The sequence below is a fragment of the Oncorhynchus clarkii genome, chromosome 24, assembly GCF_045791955.1.
Source record: "Oncorhynchus clarkii lewisi isolate Uvic-CL-2024 chromosome 24, UVic_Ocla_1.0, whole genome shotgun sequence".
Lineage (NCBI taxonomy): Eukaryota > Metazoa > Chordata > Actinopteri > Salmoniformes > Salmonidae > Oncorhynchus > Oncorhynchus clarkii.
In genome coordinates this window covers 28,331,329-28,350,140 of record NC_092170.1, presented here as the reverse complement: position 1 = coordinate 28,350,140, position 18,812 = coordinate 28,331,329, and the positions used below count along the sequence as shown (strand labels likewise).

General features: G+C 40.9%; 1 protein-coding gene across 2 annotated transcripts in view; it reads right to left on the bottom strand.

The window, feature by feature from the left end:
• LOC139382318 (paired box protein Pax-3-like) overlaps positions 1-14,541 on the bottom strand; it is a 45,820-nt gene extending 31,279 nt beyond the window's left edge. Inside the window, exons 1-4 of one of the 2 annotated variants that reach the window (XM_071126234.1) lie at positions 14,064-14,541; positions 13,079-13,314; positions 12,704-12,833; positions 12,103-12,246 (exon numbers count right to left, since the gene is read on the bottom strand). In XM_071126234.1, coding sequence (XP_070982335.1) covers positions 12,103-12,246; positions 12,704-12,833; positions 13,079-13,314; positions 14,064-14,148 — 595 coding nt within the window. In that variant the 5' untranslated portion in view covers positions 14,149-14,541. The remainder of the gene's footprint in view (positions 1-12,102; positions 12,247-12,703; positions 12,834-13,078; positions 13,315-14,063) is intronic. The other variant, XM_071126233.1, reaches the window with a different exon arrangement.
• Positions 14,542-18,812: the final 4,271 nt, after the last annotated feature.

Genomic DNA, 18,812 nt, shown 5'->3' with positions numbered 1-18,812 from the left:
CGAATAAAATTGTGAATCACATTATAAAAATCTTCACATTTTCAAACAGTACATTTATATTTTCCAACGGAGCTATACATTTGGGTGAGGTTTTTTTTCTGTCGCCTGAGAAGCCTCGTTTCACTGCCAAAAATAAAATGTGTGTTCAGAGTGTTCTAGTGATCAGTGAAATAACAACACAATGTCAAATACAGGTAGCCTAGTCAAATAATTAACATCCAATCACATTCACCGTTACTCTCTCGCTGGAAACCTTCACTCTTGCGCAGACATTTAGAAACGAAACATGTCAATTTGAAAAATAAGCCACGGGAGTTTTTTGATCCAGAATAAAGACGACTTTCGAGTAGTAAGACATGTATAAAAGTAACAGATACCATTAATAAGAAGGGTCTAGAAGCGTCTTATATGGTGAGCTACCGAGTGTCTAGGACAGGCAAGCTCCAAACTATTGTGGAATACTTAATTCTTCCTGCTGCCACGGATATGGCTGGAACAATGCTGGGGGGAAAGGCCCAAAATAATATACAGACAATGCCTTCATCAAACAACACTGTTTCACAACGCATCAGTGACATGACAGGAGATGTTCTGAAACAATTACTGCTTCGCATACAAGCCAGTGAATTACAGCTGGATGAGTCAACGGACATGACGGCCCTGGCACAGCTCCTGGTATATGTCCGTTATGTTTATCGGGGGGCAATAAGGAAGACATCCTCTTCTGGAAACCAGGACAACAGGAGAGGATATTTTTAAAGTACTGGACAGCTTTGTGACATCAAATGGACTTGAAGATCAAGATGTGTTGGTATCTGTAGTGATGGCTTAAAAGTGGTAACGCTCATGCAAGCAGTTTCTCCGATGCCACTTGGGTACACTGCAGCATCCAACGAGAGGCTCTTGCTGCCAAGGAATGCCTGACAGCTTGAAAGACGTTTTGGACACTACAGTGAAAATGGTTAACTTTGTTAAAGCAAGGCCCCTGAACTCTTGTGTATTTTCTGCATTATGCAAGGATATGGGCAGCGACCATGTAACGCTTTTACAACATACAGTTGAAGTGCGCTGGTTATCAAGGGGCAAAGTATTGACACATTTTTTGAATTGAGAGATGAGCTTAAAGTTTTCTTTACTGACCATCATTTTCACTTGTCTGACCGCTGGCATGATGACGAGTTTCTCACGCGACTGGCCTATCTGGGTGATGTTTTTTCTCACCTGAATGATCTGAATCTAGGATTACAGGGACTCTCTGCAACTATATTCAATGTGCGGGACAAAATTGAGGCTATGATTAAGAAGTTGGAGCTCTTCTCTGTCTGCATTAACAAGGACAGCACACAGGTCTTTTCATCATTGTATGATGTTTTGTGTGCAAATGAACTCAAGGTTACGGACAATGTCAAAAGTGATATAGCGAAGCAACTGAATGATCTGGGTGCGCAATTACACAGGTACTTTCCCGAAACGAATAACACAAACAACTGGATTCGTTATCCCTTTCATGCCCTGCCTCCAGTCCACTTACTGAACAAGAGAGCCTCATCAAAATTGCAGCAAGCGGTTCTGTGAAAATGTAATTTAATCAGAAGCCACTGCCATATTTCTGGATTGGGCTGCGCTCAGAGTTTCTTGCCTTGGCAAATTGAGCTGTTAAGACGCTGATGCCCTTTGCAACAACATACCTATGTGAGAGTGGATTCTGGGCCCTCATTAGCATTAAAACTAAATACAGGCACAGACTGTGTGTGGAAATTATTTAAGACTGAGACTCTCTCCAATACAACCCAACATTGCAGAGTTACAGTGGGGCAAAAAAGTATTTAGTCAGCCACCAATTGTGCAAGTAGTATTTTTCTCTCTCTCTCTCTCTCTCTCTCTCTCTCTCTCTCTCTCTCTCTCTCTCTCTCTCTCTCATTAATCTGTCTAGAGGTTTTCTGTCAAGAGGTTTTTTGTCTAGAGGTTTACTCACAAGAACAGTGAGCAAAAATCCCAGAACCACACGGGGGGACCTAGTGAATGACTTGCAGAGAGCTGGGACCAAAGTAACAAAGCCTACCATCAGTAACACACTACGCCGCCAGGGACTCAAATCCTGCAGTGCCAGACGTGTCCCCCTGCTTAAGCCAGTACATGTCCAAGCCCGTCTGAAGTTTACTAGAGAGCATTTGGATGATCCAGAAGAAGATTGGGAAAATGTCATATGGTCAGATGAAACCAAAATATAACTTTTTGGTAAAAACTCAACTCGTCGTGTTTGGAGGACAAAGAATGCTGAGTTGCATCCAAAGAACACCATACCTACTGTGAAGCATGGGGGTGGAAATATCATGCTTTGGGGCTGTTTTTCTGCAAAGGGACCAGGACGACTGATCCATGTAAAGGAAAGAATGAATGAGGCCATGTATCGTGAGATTTTAAGTGAAAACCTCCTTCCATCAGCAAGGGCATTGAAGATGAAACGTGGCTGGGTCTTTCAGCATGACAATGATCCCAAACACACCGCCCGGGCAACGAAGGAGTGGCTTCGTCAGAAGCATTTCAAGGTCCTGGAGTGGCCTAGCTAGTCTCCAGATCTCAACCCCATAGAAAATCTTTGGAGGGAGTTGAAAGTCCGTGTTGCCCAGCAACAGCCCCAAAACATCACTGATCTAGAGGAGATCTGTACGGAAGAATGGGCCAAAATACCAGCAACAGTGTGTGAAAACCTTGTGAAGACTTACAGAAAACATTTGACCTCTGTCATTGCCAACAAAGGGTATATAACAAAGTACTGAGATAAACTTTTGTTATTGACCAAATACTTATTTTCCACCATAATTTGCAAATAAATTCATTAAAAATCCTACAATGTGATTTTCTGGATTTTTTTTCCTCATTTTGTCTGTCATAGTTGAAGTGTACCTATGATTAAAATCACAGGCCTCTCTCATCTTTTTAAGTGGGAGAACTTGCACAATTGGTGGCTGACTAAATACTTTTTTGCCCCACTGTATGTGCATCCTTTCAAGCACACCCTTCTCATTAACCTGTTGTGAGCTATTCACAATTTTCGATTAACAAATAAGGTTTTATATGTAAGATGGCTAAATAAAAGAGTAAAATTATTGATTATTATTATATTATAATTTGTGCCTTGGTCCTATAAGAGCTCTTTGTCACTTCCCACGAGCCGGGTTGTGACAAAAACTCACACTCATTCTTATGTTTAATAAATGTATTGTATAGTGTGTGTGGCAGGCTTACAATGATGGCAAAAAAACAACATTTCACAGTGCGCTGACCGTGGTGCAGCTGGAAGTTGAATGTTTGAAGGGGTACGGAACTATAAAAGTTTGGGAACCACAAAATCTCCACACAGAAAACCTCTAGACAGAAACCTCTAGACAGAAAACCTATACACAGGAAACCTCTACACAGGAAACCTCTAGACAGAAAATCTCTAGACAGAAAATCTCTAGACAGAAAACCTCTGGACAGAAAACCTACACACAGAAAACCTCTGGACAGAAAATCTCTAGACAGAAAACCTAAACAGAGAAAACCTCTACAGAGAAAACCTCTAGACAGAACACCTATACACAGAAAACCTCTACAAAGAAAACCTCTGGACAGAAAACTTCTAGACAAAAAACCTCTAGACACAAAATCTCCACACAGAAAACCTCTAGACAGAAACCTCTAGACAGAAAACCTATACACAGGAAATCTCTACATTGGAAACCTCTAGACAGAAAATCTCTAGACAGAAAACCTCTGGACAGAAAACCTCTGGACAGAAAACCTCTGGACAGAAAATCTCTAGACAGAAAACCTCTGGACAGAAAACCTACACACAGAAAACCTCTGGACAGAAAACCTCTGGACAGAAAATCTCTAGACAGAAAACCTAAACAGAGAAAACCTCTACAGAGAAAACCTCTGGACAGAAAAGCTCTACACAGAAAACCTCCGCAGAAAATCTCTGAACAGAAAACCTCTACACAGAAAACTTGTAGACAGCAATAAGAGTTATGAGAGTCTGTGCTGTGGCAGGACAACAGGAAGCTGTTACCTGCCATGTTGAACCAAATATGATTGTAACCCTATTTCCTGTAGGGATGATGTAGAATGATACTATGTTGACCTCTGACCCCACTTAGCCTGGTCTGACAAGCAGAGAGAGCTAGGCACTGACTGACCACTGGGGAGTTAACTCAATACGACTCAGTTAAGCTCTGTTATCTTTGACTGTTGGTAGCGCTTTACATTACGCCATGTAATGAAATGTTAATAACAAGGTAATAGTATAGTAACAACAAGTTATAGTTCCTAAAAAATATGAAATTGCAGTTTCTAGATTCTACTATAGAGAGCAAGGTGAACTCCCTCCCTCCCAGCTTGCCCTGCCCTGTCCAGAGCCTTATACCACTGCCCCTGCCCTGTCCCAGAGCCTTATGCCCCTACCCTTGCCCTGTCCAGAGCCCTATGCCCCTACCCTTGCCCTGTCCAGAGCCTTATGCCCCTACCCTTGCCCTGTCCAGAGCCTTATGCCCCTACCCTTGCCCTGTCCAGAGCATTATGCCCCTACCCTTGCCCTGTCCAGAACCTTATACGCCTACCCTTGCCCTGTCCAGAGCCTTATGCCCCTACCCTTGCCCTGTCCAGAGCCTTATGCCCCTACCCTTGCCCTGTCCAGAGCCTTATGCCCCTACCCTTGCCCTGTCCAGAACCGTATACCCATGCCCTATCCAGGGCCTTATGCCTCTACCTGTCCAGAGCCTTATGCCCCTACCCTTGCCCTGTCCAGAACCTTATACCCCTACCCTTGCCCTGTCCAGAACCTTATGCCCCTACCCTTGCCCTGTCCAGAGCCTTATGCCCCTACCTCAGTCAAGTGATTGACAACTCCCTGTCTGCCTTTCCTTGTTCAACCACTGCATTCAGTTGCCTTAGCCCTGCGTTCCACATCTCTGTCACCCCCAATCCCTCCTCTGCACATGCACACACACTCACACACTCTTGTAAAAACAATATCTCACCCCCTTCTCTCTCTCTCTTTCTCTAGCTGTTGTTTGGTGGAATACTTCCATCAGATAAAGACAGGTCTTATTCTATGGCAGCCATTCTCCTTGACCTTCACAGGCCTTTTCACCCTTTCACTCACTTCAAACTGTCTTTTGGCGTGCTCGGCTGAATGTGGCAAGTCCATCACGGGTGAAGGGGGTGCAAGAGGGTCTGAAGGGGCTGAAGGGGGAAACTCCGAGCCCCTACTCATTCTCCATCCCCCCACTTCAAAGTTGGCCTGCATTCATTAATTGCCCTTTGAATTGATATCAGAGGGTCACAATAGGGGTGTGAAAGGAGAACGAGGCTTTAATGAAGCATAGAGCCCCCATTCAGTTGCAGATAACTATGTTTTAACGCTTGGATCGTCATCATGCACGGCATTATTTTTAAAAAATTATGCGAGGTGGAGGAGTAAGGGAGTAGGAGAGTAGAAGAGGAGAAGAGGAGAGGGAAAGAGAGAGCCTGAGGCGAGGGTTAGTGAGAGTGATTTGGTGCTCCCCCTTGCCCCCTGTGCCCTTGTGCCCAGTGACACACTGAGTGACACATTCCTCAGACAGACTGTTATTCCCTGTCATCAGATGTTCATGTTATTTTGGGAAAAATCTACATAGCCTCAGTATACTCTACATAGCCTGAGTCTAACTCTACATAGCCTCAGTATAACTCTACATAACCTGAGTCTAACTCTATATAGCCTGAGTATAACTCTACATAACCTCAGTATAACTCTATATAGCCTGAGTCAAACTCTACATAGCCTCAGTATAACTCTACATAGCCTCAGTATAACTCCACATAGGCTCAGTATAACTCTACATAGCCTCAGTATAACTCTACATAGCCTCAGTATAACTCTACATAGCCTCAGTATAACTCTATATAGCCTGAGTCTAACTCTACATAGGCTCAGTATAACTCTACATAGCCTCAGTATAACTCTACATAGCCTCAGTATAACTCTACATAGCCTCAGTATAACTCTACATAGCCTGAGCCTAACTTCAATCTGTGTGGTTTGAGTCCTGAATGCTGATTGGCTGACATTTATTTTTACTGTTCTAATTACGTTCGTAACCAGTGGTATATGGCCATTTTACCACGTCTAAGGGCAGTCTAACTCTTCATTGCCACTAACTCTAGATAACCTCAGTCTAAATCTATATAACCTCAGTCTAACTCAATATAGACCCAGTCTAACTTTATATTGCCACTAACTCTATATAACCTCAGTCTAAATCTATATAACCTCAGTCTAAATCTATATAACCTCAGTCTAACTCTATATAGACCCAGTCTAACTCTATATTGCCACTAACTCTATTTAACCTCAGTTTAACTATATAACCTCAGTCTAAATCTATTTAAGCTCAGTCTAATTCTATATAGACCCAGTAAAACTCTATATAGCCACTAACTCTATATACCTCAGTCTAACTCTATGTTTCTCTGAAGTCTTAAAATAACATATTGGACATTTTCTATATAGATTCTTCGCCCTACTTTGATCGTTGCTAGAGACCGTAGCGACAACCATTAATGTGTCAGAAGTGACTATTATTCATAGCTTCTCGTATAGAACGCAAGATGTAAGAACCGAAGATGTCAAGGTTGTCAAGTTTTCTATCATTCTCTTTAATGAACCACCTTTATGAATGTATGAATCATCTACTGCTGGATATTTTCATGTGAAATCGTGTTTACAAGGTGAAAATCACAAAGAAGAACTAAAGTGTGAAGTCTGTTGTACATGGAGTGTACATGGAATGTGCCATGAGTGGAGCGGAATCAATCAGGTCATCTTACGGAGTTTCCTTATAGCCTAATTCTTCTGTTCCCTAACTTGAAATGCACATACAACTCGAACTTTCACTCCAAAATACCAACGTATGACTTGTGTGAAAGCTTCAGTGACATGCTTGCATCAGCCATTATTTGGAAAGTGCCTTTGGAGTGTAACTGAATCCGTGAAGATAACTGATTCTCAGCAGGGAGCATCTTTAACACCTTAAAACATAAGAACCGGAACATCATGATGTATATGGAAACGTGATATGGGACCTTGACCATGAATCTATGCTGCACTATAGTGTGTAATGTGTTTCCATCTTCAATGCCTCTTATGCTTCACAAACCAGATGCCCACAATAGCAAAACCTCATCTCTCCACGCTTCACCAGCCTCCCTCTTCCAGCACCACTGTAAGACAATGATGAACATAACAAATCCAACATCAGGAACCATGCAGAACATAACTCTGCAAACTCTCACTAAATACACAAACCTAGCCCCTAATACTCTCTCAAAGCCTTCTCATTTACCGTCCCCTCCATTCTCTCTTCCCCTCTCACTCTCTTCCCCACTCACTCTCTTTCTCACTCTCCTCCTCTCTGCCTCTCCTCCTCTCTCCCTCTCTTCCCGCTCTCTCCTCCTGGCACTAATACAGTGTGTGCCCACATAGTAAATTGTATAGATGCTCCAGCCTGAGTAGTGGGCAGTTCGTCAACTTTATTTACACAAACAAAGTCCTGCTCAGTTTCTGTGACAAAAGCAGCTAAATCTTTTGGCCCTTTCATGTATTGTCAGCTCTTGATTCCCTTTTGTCCTGCAGTTATTGGCCTGGCTCTGGGCACAATGAGGCTGGGAGAATGGCAGCAGATTGGCGGAATGTGCCTCAATAAACCTAATTATGACACGATGACTGCGCTCACCATGGCAGGTTTTCAAAGATCTCAGACTTATTCAATTAGCCCTTTCCAGGAGTCCCTTTCACAAAATAAAGTTATCCCTCTTTGACTGTTTGTCTTTCAGATGGGGAATTTTGTGTGTGTCTGAGTATAAATGGAAATGTGCTGGACCAACAAGGCTCCTCTGTATGTATCATCAGCATTACTCAGGGTAATTTTAATTTGCCAAATAAGGTTAAGAAGATACACTGGAAATATGAGAGAGGGGGAGAGAGGGGAGGGCCGATGTGTACATTATCAGTCATTAGCTCAATTTCTAGGGTTAATTAACTCAATGTTAGATTCTGGAAGGCAGAGAAACTACTATGTCCAACCCCTGCTAATGGTATGCAGGAACTGTGCCAAAATATAAAATATGTGCAGGGGGCATTTAGTGAGACTGGAGCACTGACTGGACATTTAGACAAGTATTTTCTGAAGAGTGGCAGAATGTGTTCAACTATTGTAATTCTAAGTGGAAAGTATTTTCTCTGATACATGAATTGAGAAAGATAGCCTGCCCTACTATCTACTTTCAAGTCAAACTGCACAAGCATTTATTCCAAACACATTTGGCGCGTGAGGATATGCTTGCGTATCATTTTAGGCACTGTGATGCACGAGGCTGCAATTTAGGGAGCTTGAGATTTTCGAAACACATTTCTGTAGTTTTTTTCCCCAGACAAATAAATCCAAACGAGCTGCCTTTGATGTGGACACTTAAAGGAAATTATAATGAATTCTGAACGACCAGGGGCTCAACTAGTGCTCCTCCCTCGCACAACAATGGTCTTAACAAACATCTACTTCATCAATGTCTGTCTGACCCGCTTCGTTGAAAAAAAGTATTTTTCAGATTGTAATTGCGGCTGTAAAAACATAATTCCAAATGAGACCAGACAGAAAAAACGCACGAAAATAGTAGACACCACAGGTCTCGATAAAACTAAAAGTCGTTAAAAAAAATTGAGAAATTACGTTGCTGGCATCCCTATACCCATCTAAGTGAGTCTCTAGAGTGCCACTAAAGCCTAGTTCTCATGTCAAAACACCACCCTATTTGGAATATGCCCCTCATTATAACTCTCATTACCTACGCTTAATAGCCTAAACCATGCATTAGTTAGAGTCAACTGATATTACTGCAAACGTTAAGTGTTCCCGTTTCAAGTCAAAGCACTGTCGTGGCAAATGTAATTTACATTTTTCGTTAACCCTTAGGTTAAAATTATAATTTGACTGGTATGAATGGAAGTAGGATAACAAACTGACTGAGGTAAAGCGAGCCCAAATGAGCACGTGGACACAAAACAACGGAAACTGCTACTAAATTAGGCTTATTATTATTAACTTATAGCCTGCATTTTGGAATTAATAAAACAATGTAGCATTTATTGGTAACCCAAAAAATAAAGACAAATATTACAGGGGTCAATGGCTTAACGGATAACTTCATTTTAGGGACTTTTCTACAACGAACTGACTTTCTTTTGTTAGCGATTGCACTCCTGAAGATGAACCATAGATATTAAACGAATGTGCGCCGCGGGCATAGAGAAAAATAGTAGGAAAGCAAGGGAGAGGGGCGGGTTCGCTCTCCGGATGAAAGTAAAATAAAATAAAGGGATCGATTTAATCCGCTTGAAGAGATTTTGAGAGCGCAAGGGGGTGAGAGCATGATGGGTGAGGATTGCAGCAGTGCGCATGTTCCATTGTGACCACCGCTCGAGGCCAAGCGCGCCTCTCCGGGGAGAACATTGGTCCCCATTCACCAAAGGAGTCTTTAATACACTCCCTCGATCATTAAATGTGACATAGCACAATATCAAATCATTTAGAAGACATTATTAATGTTTAAGAGTGCAAGAATAGGGCATCAAAGACCTAATAATAGACCATGCAGAGAGGCATGTTACGAGCCAATTGCATATCATTAGGCCTTATTGGTAAGAAAAATATATTGTGCAACAATTTGTACTTATAAAAATAATAAAATGACTACAATTATTAGGCCTATGAGTTAAATTATTAATAACCATCAAGTAGCAAATGCATATATTTTGGAAAATATTTGTCATTTTATGAGCTATAATACAAAGTCGTTGATATGAGGCTGCTACACAGAAAAAAATTATGTATTATCTTGTGGCATTGGAATTTGTAACATGCCTAAATAATTATTCGGTGACATTAACAAAAAAAACGTAGGCTAATATAAAAGTGTCCAAAGCAGGAACCAGAAGGACCAACAAAAAAAAACGTTTCAACATTGTGTAAACAACTTTTAAACATTGTGTAAAATATGTGATTGTGCACAAAATGTATAACACGAGTGCACATAATAATACACAAACAGTTTGTATTTTCGTAAACTATTATCTCGGCAATGCTCTGAATGTCCAAAAATAAAAGTACCAAATGATCAATAAATGTAATTAAGCTCGCCATTAAATCAGCGTGTTAAACTGATTTGAAAGTTATGTTTTTAAAATATCAGTTAGGCCTACACACTGTGTGTGTGTGTGTGTGTGTGTGTGTGTGTGTGTGTGTGTGTGTGTGTGTGTGTGTGTGTGTGTGTGTGTGTGTGTGTGTGTGTGTGTGTGAAAGAGAGAGCGAGAGAGAGAGAGGGGTGGGGGGGAGAGTGAAAGGGGGCTTGAGGGGTTCTGAATGGCAGTCGGCTTCTTTATATGACTTAAAACGACTCCAAAAGAAACATTTTGTAGGTGAAAACGGCCATTTCTCCATGGTGAACAGTCTCTAGACCTAGCCCGAGCAGCGGCTATTGACGGACTTGAATAATTCATCCTTCATTGCGGTTTCATAATGTATTTTCTCGGCCTTTTGTTGGGAAGCTCCCTCTCCTTTTCTGACTGAATTATAAACAGGTTGCCTTCTTTTATGGCGACCAAGCTGCTGCGAAGCCAGGCTTTGTCCATGCATAACCGAAGCGTCAGTCTCAATGGACTCTCGCGGCTTTGTCTCCCAAGTTCATCCCCAAGTGTCCGATTGTGTGCTCGAGGCCTGGCTTTGTGAGGGATGGAACTGTTATACAAATGTTTGATCAACTCATTTGGACGTTTTGTCTTTTCCTCTAATTTGTTTTACTGTGCCTGCATTTTACAGTAGAGCAGAGAGCAGCTGCATTAAGATGGAAAATGCCTGCGAATTTGGTCATAATAAATCGTAGGAAACCGTAAAAAGGGATGTTAAGATATTTCTTTGTTTTGGAATGTACCATGCCAATTAGGGATTGAACAAGTTTTTGGTTCTTTTTGATATACTTTTGATAAGGGGTATTTCCTCAAACATTACAAATGGGCTATCTGCATCTCGAAGAAAATGCATGTTATTAGTATGAAGAAGACATGTTAAAATAGTCCTACAATGTAAATAGGCCTGCAAGTGGCCTAACATAAACAATTCAATAAATGCAATATAAATAAATATATGTAGCAGAAGTTGAATATGCACAGGCTATTCGATTAAATCTATTGGATTCTTTTTTATGAAGAACATTCGACTGATTCGAGGCCTGTATCTTATGTTTTGTCGGTAACAAATATCGTGTGTTGCCCACTTTGTATAAGCACGTGTAGTTAGTTACACATTCGTTATTTTTTCATTTTTTCATTAGCTCTCTCTCTCTCTCTCTCTCTCTCTCTCTCTCTCTCACACACACTCACACACGCACGCACGCACGCACGCACGCACACACACACACACACACGCGCGCACACACACACATTCATACACACACAAGGGGCAATCCTCCCTTTCCCACAAAATCTATCACCTGCTGTTTGAATTATCCTAACGCCTCATGGGACAAGCATTAGCAGGAGCGATATGGTCGATAAATAATGAAAAACTATCCAGTGCACTTTCTGACGGTCGACAAAGGAAGACACACTCCCTGTGCTTCCATCGCATCGAAAAGCAAAAACTTGACAACAACTAAAACTTAGAGTTAAAGAGACAGACAAGGCCTATCTACTTCACAAAGTCTAAAAATGAATGGCAACCCGTAAGGACTGGTGACACCCATGGTGAAAATGTAGGCCTAGCCTATCAAGAATGGTTTATGGAAGTCAATAAGCTTACACAAAACAAGATGAAAACCTTTATCTGTCCATCTTTGTTGAGTTTTGAATAAACGAGAGGTTTCCTCACCGTTTCAAAGAACATTAAAGTGCACTGTGGAAGCATTTAGGCCTGTATATGACGGGCAAAAAGATCGTCGAAATGCAAAAAGTAACTGCCTCACACAAGTTACCTATAGAAGAGAGAACATTAATGAATGTATTTATTTATTTATGATTGCACTCACATCGGTCTCCTAAGATGCCCTCGATGCTGTGTTTGGCCCGCCGTTCGTGTTCTTCTAATTCCTTTTTCTCGATTTCATCTTCATCATCATCGTCATCTCCCTTCCCTCCGAATTTACTCCTCATGATGCGACTGATAGAGCTCACTGTGTTACAATAAATTACAGAACACTGATTAATACATAATAAACTGGAAAAGTCGAAATAAAAGTTCAACAATCTGCACTCATTTGCTTTTATTTTTCCTTCTAATATACCGTGATAAAGCATCAAATAAATAGAAACATATATTGACTTTAGCGTAAATAATTGCATTGCAAAAAATGTTTATGATTTTATCTTAACTTAAACTCAACATGGCAATTATATCATTTTCAGCAGTTGTTTACGTTTTTGTTTTCAGAGAGTGAACTGATTTTTATTGTGGTAAAATGTGGTTATTGAGATGGAAAATACATTAGGCCCATTATGATAAATAAGACGGTGATATATGATGGTGATGATGGTGACCATGATGATGATGAACAATCTACGGCTGCAGGTGAAGATTGCACCCATTTAAATGGGCAGCAATTATGACAGAATGCAGATATTTCCTTTTACCTGATGGAACGGTGTTCCGGTCACATATCCCATCCATCAGTAATTTATCCCGAATCTCCCAGCTAAACATACCCGGGTTGTCCCGCTTGTACTCCTCTATTCTCTTCTCAACATCAGGCGTCGTCCCCTGCTAAGAAACGACAAATCATATCATCGTTAATTAATCAAGGCATAATAAAGAGCTTATATCTACTTACACTGTCTACGTACACTCAACAACACAATATACGCCTCTTACATGCTTTTTCAACCTGTGGCTTGTTAAATTTTAACCCAACATGTCATACCTTGAGACAAACAGTTTTATAAGGAGAGTACAATGCATGACAATAAAAAACCGAACACTTTCACCTACTCGTGCTCCCTCTCTCTCACCTTGGGTTTGCTTCCCCCGATGGCCCCGGGCCGAATAGAGCCGGTCTCCTGGTACCGGCAGAGGATTTTAGAAACGCAACCGTGAGAGACGCGGAGCTGACGGGAGATTACGCATGGCCTGATGCCATGGTGGGCCATTTCGACGATCTTATGGCGGATATGGTTGGGCAAAGGTCTGCCATTTATGAAAACTCCCCCGAGCTGGTTCATTCTGCCTTGGCCTAACGGGGTAGAGACTGCGTAAAAGAAAACACAAAATGGCTACAGATTGATTGATGATTATAAACTATAGACACAACACAACAACTAACATTGATTCCATCACAGGCTACTAATAACACCACAAGGCTACTACAAATAATGTTAAATAAAACAATTATTATAATAGCCGAATACAAAAATAAAAGTTGTTTAAACTGAAAGGTTTGGTAACAATAAAAGGCCTTAAAAGTTTCCTTAAGTAATGATATGTTCAGATGTAATATAGAGAGGTGTATAGCTTACTTATATAACCCTGTACATATTCTGTAAATAAACAAAAACGTTGTTTTCAGAGATTAGGAAATTATAAAATTAAGAATTTCATCCTCAAAAGTTGACAAGCAAATAGATGAATACAAAAAGTTATGTCAATAACGACTACAAAATAAACCAGATCAAAACGTCGAGGTTAACAGTTCAATCCACTTTGCATTCGATAACCGAAATTAAAAGAACATTGAAAAATGAAACATGAAACATGAAAAGAACATTACAATTTAATTGTGTTACATCTCAATGTTGAGTGTCAATCCGAAAGTTTAAATATTTTTTTTTACAATTGGATACAATCAAGTTTCTGTTTAGGAGCTGGGCTATGGTGTAGGCTACAATATTGAATTCACAGAGTTTCCTATATTAATAATCGCTCTTTAATTATTACACATCGAAGCCCAAATCTTCCCACAAGCAGTGCTCAAAAAGTTGTTTCGACTTTTGATTTTACCTTCCATTGGGAAGCCACTGTGGGGGTAGTTCTGCGCCAGCATGGGGCGCATCATTCTTGGTATTGCCCCAGCCAACGCAGTCATACCTCCACAACCCTATGCCTTCTGCTAACCTCCCGCCAGAGAAGAGAACCGGGAGCTGCCTACGATGGAGCTTGACCAGTGGGTGAAATTATGAGTAAAAATGCACTGTATTCCAGTTCGTGGAAGGTTAGCCTTGATAGCGTAGCCACTGGACTAGACAAGAACCAGCGTCCTGGCAGAAAAAAAACCACTCCCGACTCCCGAAAAAAAGAGCCCAAGTTACCAAACCAGGAAAAACTGGAGGTAGACTTCTGAAGAGTGCGCCTATGCCTTGATGTTTTACCAGTCTAGAGGCACTTGGATACGTGTGGAATCTGTGATGTCATCAAGAATCATGCAAGTGATGTTGTCGCTGTTGTTGTTGACAGACGTTCAGAGCGAGGGAAGATGGTCAAAACCCAGAGGAACATTTATTAGTTGTGCTGTACTTCTTTCACATCAGTGATCCAGGCTCTATGATTGGTTTAGAGGAGGCAGACCCGGCTCTTGGACGTGCGTAATGATTGGCTGACAATGCAGGAAACTTTCTTCAGTTGTTGTCAGAGACGTTGCTTGGGAAAGAACTGAGGAACGGTCTTTCATCATCCCATTGACAGATGTGACATCACTTCAGATCATAAGTTCACACACAGATATTGATTAACTATACAGATACGTGTAGTTTTAGATGTTGCAGTATTGATTCGTCACTCAACACACAACAGTGTTTCATTTAAGGTATTATTTTCCTAGAACCAAGCACCCATTTGTTCTCACTCCATGGCCTGAAGATAAGACAGATGCAGCAAAAGTTAGTGCACCTCGAGGAATTTATTGTCGCTTTTAGATTGCGCACTACCAACAGGAGAGACGTCTGACGGGGACTGCCGCCCCAGCAGGGTACGACGCCAGGAGAGCCGTAAAGAACGTCTGCTCTGCTGACAGAGACGTTACTATTGTGTTGTCGGGCATTTATTTATAGTTGCCTTGCTAGTTGAAAAGACACTTGGTAAGGCAATCGCACAAGGAATGGGCATTGCAGTCTCTCTCTCTCTCTCTCTCTCTCTCTCTCTCTCTCTCTCTCTCTCTCTCTCTCTCTCTCTCTCTCTCTCTCTCTCTCTCTCTCTCTCTCTCTCTCTCTCTCTCTCTCAATTAAAATCTGTCTCGCTCTCCCTCCAAGTTTGGCTGCAGTGCAGGGAATTGTAGAAGTCAAAGTAACCATGCTCTTTAGAGCTCCCCTATCAATAAAAGGACAGAGGTTCATTCCCCACCTTTGAATTCAGACAAAACCCCTCTTCCCTCCACTGTCCATCTAAAGGAACAACGGTTCATTCCCCACCTTCAGACAAAACCCCTCTTCGCTCCACTGTTCATCTAAAGGAGCTCAACTCTACTTGCTTAGCGGCATGTTTGCTTTTAAGTTTAATTTCTTCAGTCCCAAGAGTAGAAAGAGTAACACACACGTATTAAAATGTTGTGTTTTTATGGTCTTTTGGATGGAAATGGTATTTGGATGATGTTGGAGTAAGCATGTCATTTTTTAGTCATACATTCATCCCATGGCCTTGTTTTATTATTGTCTGATATTTTCAAGTTCAATGAGTAACATTAACACCCTCTTCGTCTATTTGGTGAATAATGTAGGCGTATAATTGATTGTTTTGTAAGCGTTTTCTTCACATATCACCTGTTTTATATGTTCTACATAAAGTGGGTGCGCGTGCGGTGCAGAAGCACAGAGGTCGTTACCCATTCAGGTGCAAAGGTGCGCTGTAACCGGATTAGCTCGCCCACCGTGGCAAGAGGTGAACCTTTGAAGCGGGACCTGAGGGCATATTGTACATTTACAGGCTAAAGGGACATTAAATATTGACACTGTTATTAGGGCCTCCGTGATATTTATAATATGCATAATGTAGCCTAGATAATATCAATAACAAATAGGCCTATGCTTGCTGCTACTGCCAGTATCCTTGCTAATAACAGCTACAGAAGAGCTTTGACCAAATTGATGTTGAAGACGTGCTACTTCCTCTCCGGATTTTGGAAATGTGCATTTAGACTACTGTTTTGAGGATTGTTTTATTTTTTCTAATGACGAAAAGATTATTCTGAAACGTGTGCCCTTGTAACGGTATTTGAAGGATTTCACGCTCCACGTGACGTATTACCTGAAGACAACAGCCACTGGTTGGAAGGCACCTGATGTTCCAAGTCTTTATGTCTTTACCTCCACCTCTCCAACCCGTAAAGTCACCTGGGAGAAAATAGGGCACAGCGGGGAGATCGAACGTAAGCACTATCATACTTCTCTTATGTACGCAGAAAATATGTATCCCACTAGATGGCCTCAATAACATTAGCCTCTTTCGTACCTTTGAAAATACACGTAAAATGTTGTCTTTCTGTTAGAACGCGCGTGGACAATAGCTTCGCGTGGGGGAGAAAATAGGCAGGGGAAACGAGGGTCATTTCACGTGCTAAAGAGCAGATTATTGTCATTCACTGAACCCTTAGGAGGAGGAAAACAATTCAATAAAATTAATATTAGTTTTGTCAATTGACTTCACATTTAAATAGCCTATTTGAACAAGGGAAATGGTCAAATATTGATGACTAAAAATATTATAATAACCATTGATGTATTGCTTTATACTTCACTCACCTAAACAACCTATGTATTTAACTACCATTTTTACAGATCAATTCTATGGGATGAAAATGTATATTGGCACATGCCAATATGAAGTTGCTGGTGAGAACATATTATAAAGAATGCAATGATCACATTGATGATGATTGGATGCATGAAAGGCACAACGATCATTTGTGACAATTTTCCTAACTATAAATATTTTAGTTTAAGAACATAAAAAGTCACATTTTAGTGAAACGATAGGATTTTTTACTTTACACATAATAGTGTCATCCCTCTTGGACATTCTGGCAAAACATTTGTCTTACATTTACTAACGTTGCGATTTCGGGGGTCATTCAATTTATTGAAACTGGATATTGTACCCTAAAAAAGTGACAGGAACGAAGGAAAACAGAGAGCGATGATGCATACCTCGGCCTTCTTGAAAGCAACACAGAATCTCCATGTCTAATCCATTACCGGGGATGAAATTCAAAGTCAGAAATGTCGCTTGATGAGAAGTAAATGAGTTGCATCAGGTATACAGAGTCGGAGGCAAATCTATAAAAACGTATTTGACCATTATTTATTTATTTATTTATTAAGGCTATAGACCAACAATTCACACAAAAAAATTAAGATATGCATATCGAATGAAGATATCGAATTAAGATATGCATATAGGCTAACTAGAAGATTGACCTCCGAGATGGTTATAAAGTAAAGCTATATAAAAGCATGCCTTACTATGTCTCTAGATGTTTTACAGTGTTTATCATGAAATACATGTTTATATGAAATATAAAGTGACCATATTATGATTTATCACATAATTAGTTTGATTTGATGCTAAATGCTGGAATTTGGGGATGTTATAATTATGTTCACTTGAAAAAAGAGAAGGAGAGCCACACACTCTAGGAGCTCAGATGCAATAATTTAATAAACGAAAAACCAACGTTTCCAAAGACAAGCTGTCTTCATCAGGGTTATTCAATTATTGCACCTGAGCTCCTAGAGTGTGTGGCTCTCCTTCTCCTTTTCAAGTGTTCTACTCCGCTAGCCAACACCTCGTCTAAACAGGTGTGCGTTTCTTGCGCTGACAAGTGGGGATATGGGAACGCAAATTATGTTTAATCAAACAGAAAATGCGGAGCGAGGAATAGGATTGTTGGTTGGTAAGAGACAGAGGGGGCTTTAGCAAATTCCAAAACTTTTGAGATGTTATCACCACATCCTGTAAAACAAGGGTGTCAAACTTCTGGATCAGGGCCGCATATACTACCAGCTTTTCATCCATGCATAAAGGTCAATTGACCTGCGAAAATTATGGTAAAAATAAGAAAGATGGAAGGAAAACAAGGGAAGGGCAGAATGAATGGATATAGGGAAGCTCGTCTAACTCCCTCGTCTAACTCCAATCTCTCTCTCTCTCCCTCTCCCCCGCTCTCTCTCGCTCCCTCTCATGTTCACCAGGAGGTGGCGGTAGAGGTGCCCTGCAGGATTTTTTTTAGTTGCAAAAATATTTACAAAAACAGCAGTGTCAAAATGACAGTATGAATGTTGATACAGCGAATGCTCTATGTGCAATCTATAACTTAAAATATTATTTGGCTGTCCCCATAGGATAACCCTTTTTGGTTCCAGGTAGAACTCGTTTGCGTTCTATGTAGAACCATTTCCACAGAGAGTTCTACCTGGAACCAAAAAGGGTTCTCCTATGAGTCCAGCCGAAAAACCCTTTTGAAACCCTTTTTCTAGTCTACGTTGCGTCTACCATAAGAGGGTGTCTGTTAGCCTCCGACAATGTAACCAATGTTACAGCATGCTGTTGCCCTAAGATCAAATCCTGAGCTGACAAAGTAAAAACCTGTTATTCTGAACAAGGCAGGTAACCCACTGTTCCTAGACCAGTTAACCCACTGTTCCCCGGTAGGCCATCATTGTAAATAATAATTTGCTCTTAACTGACTTGCCTAGTTAAATAAAGGTTAAATACAAAATCTACTAGTGCTAGCAGATACCCATTGACCTCCAGTCATTGTGC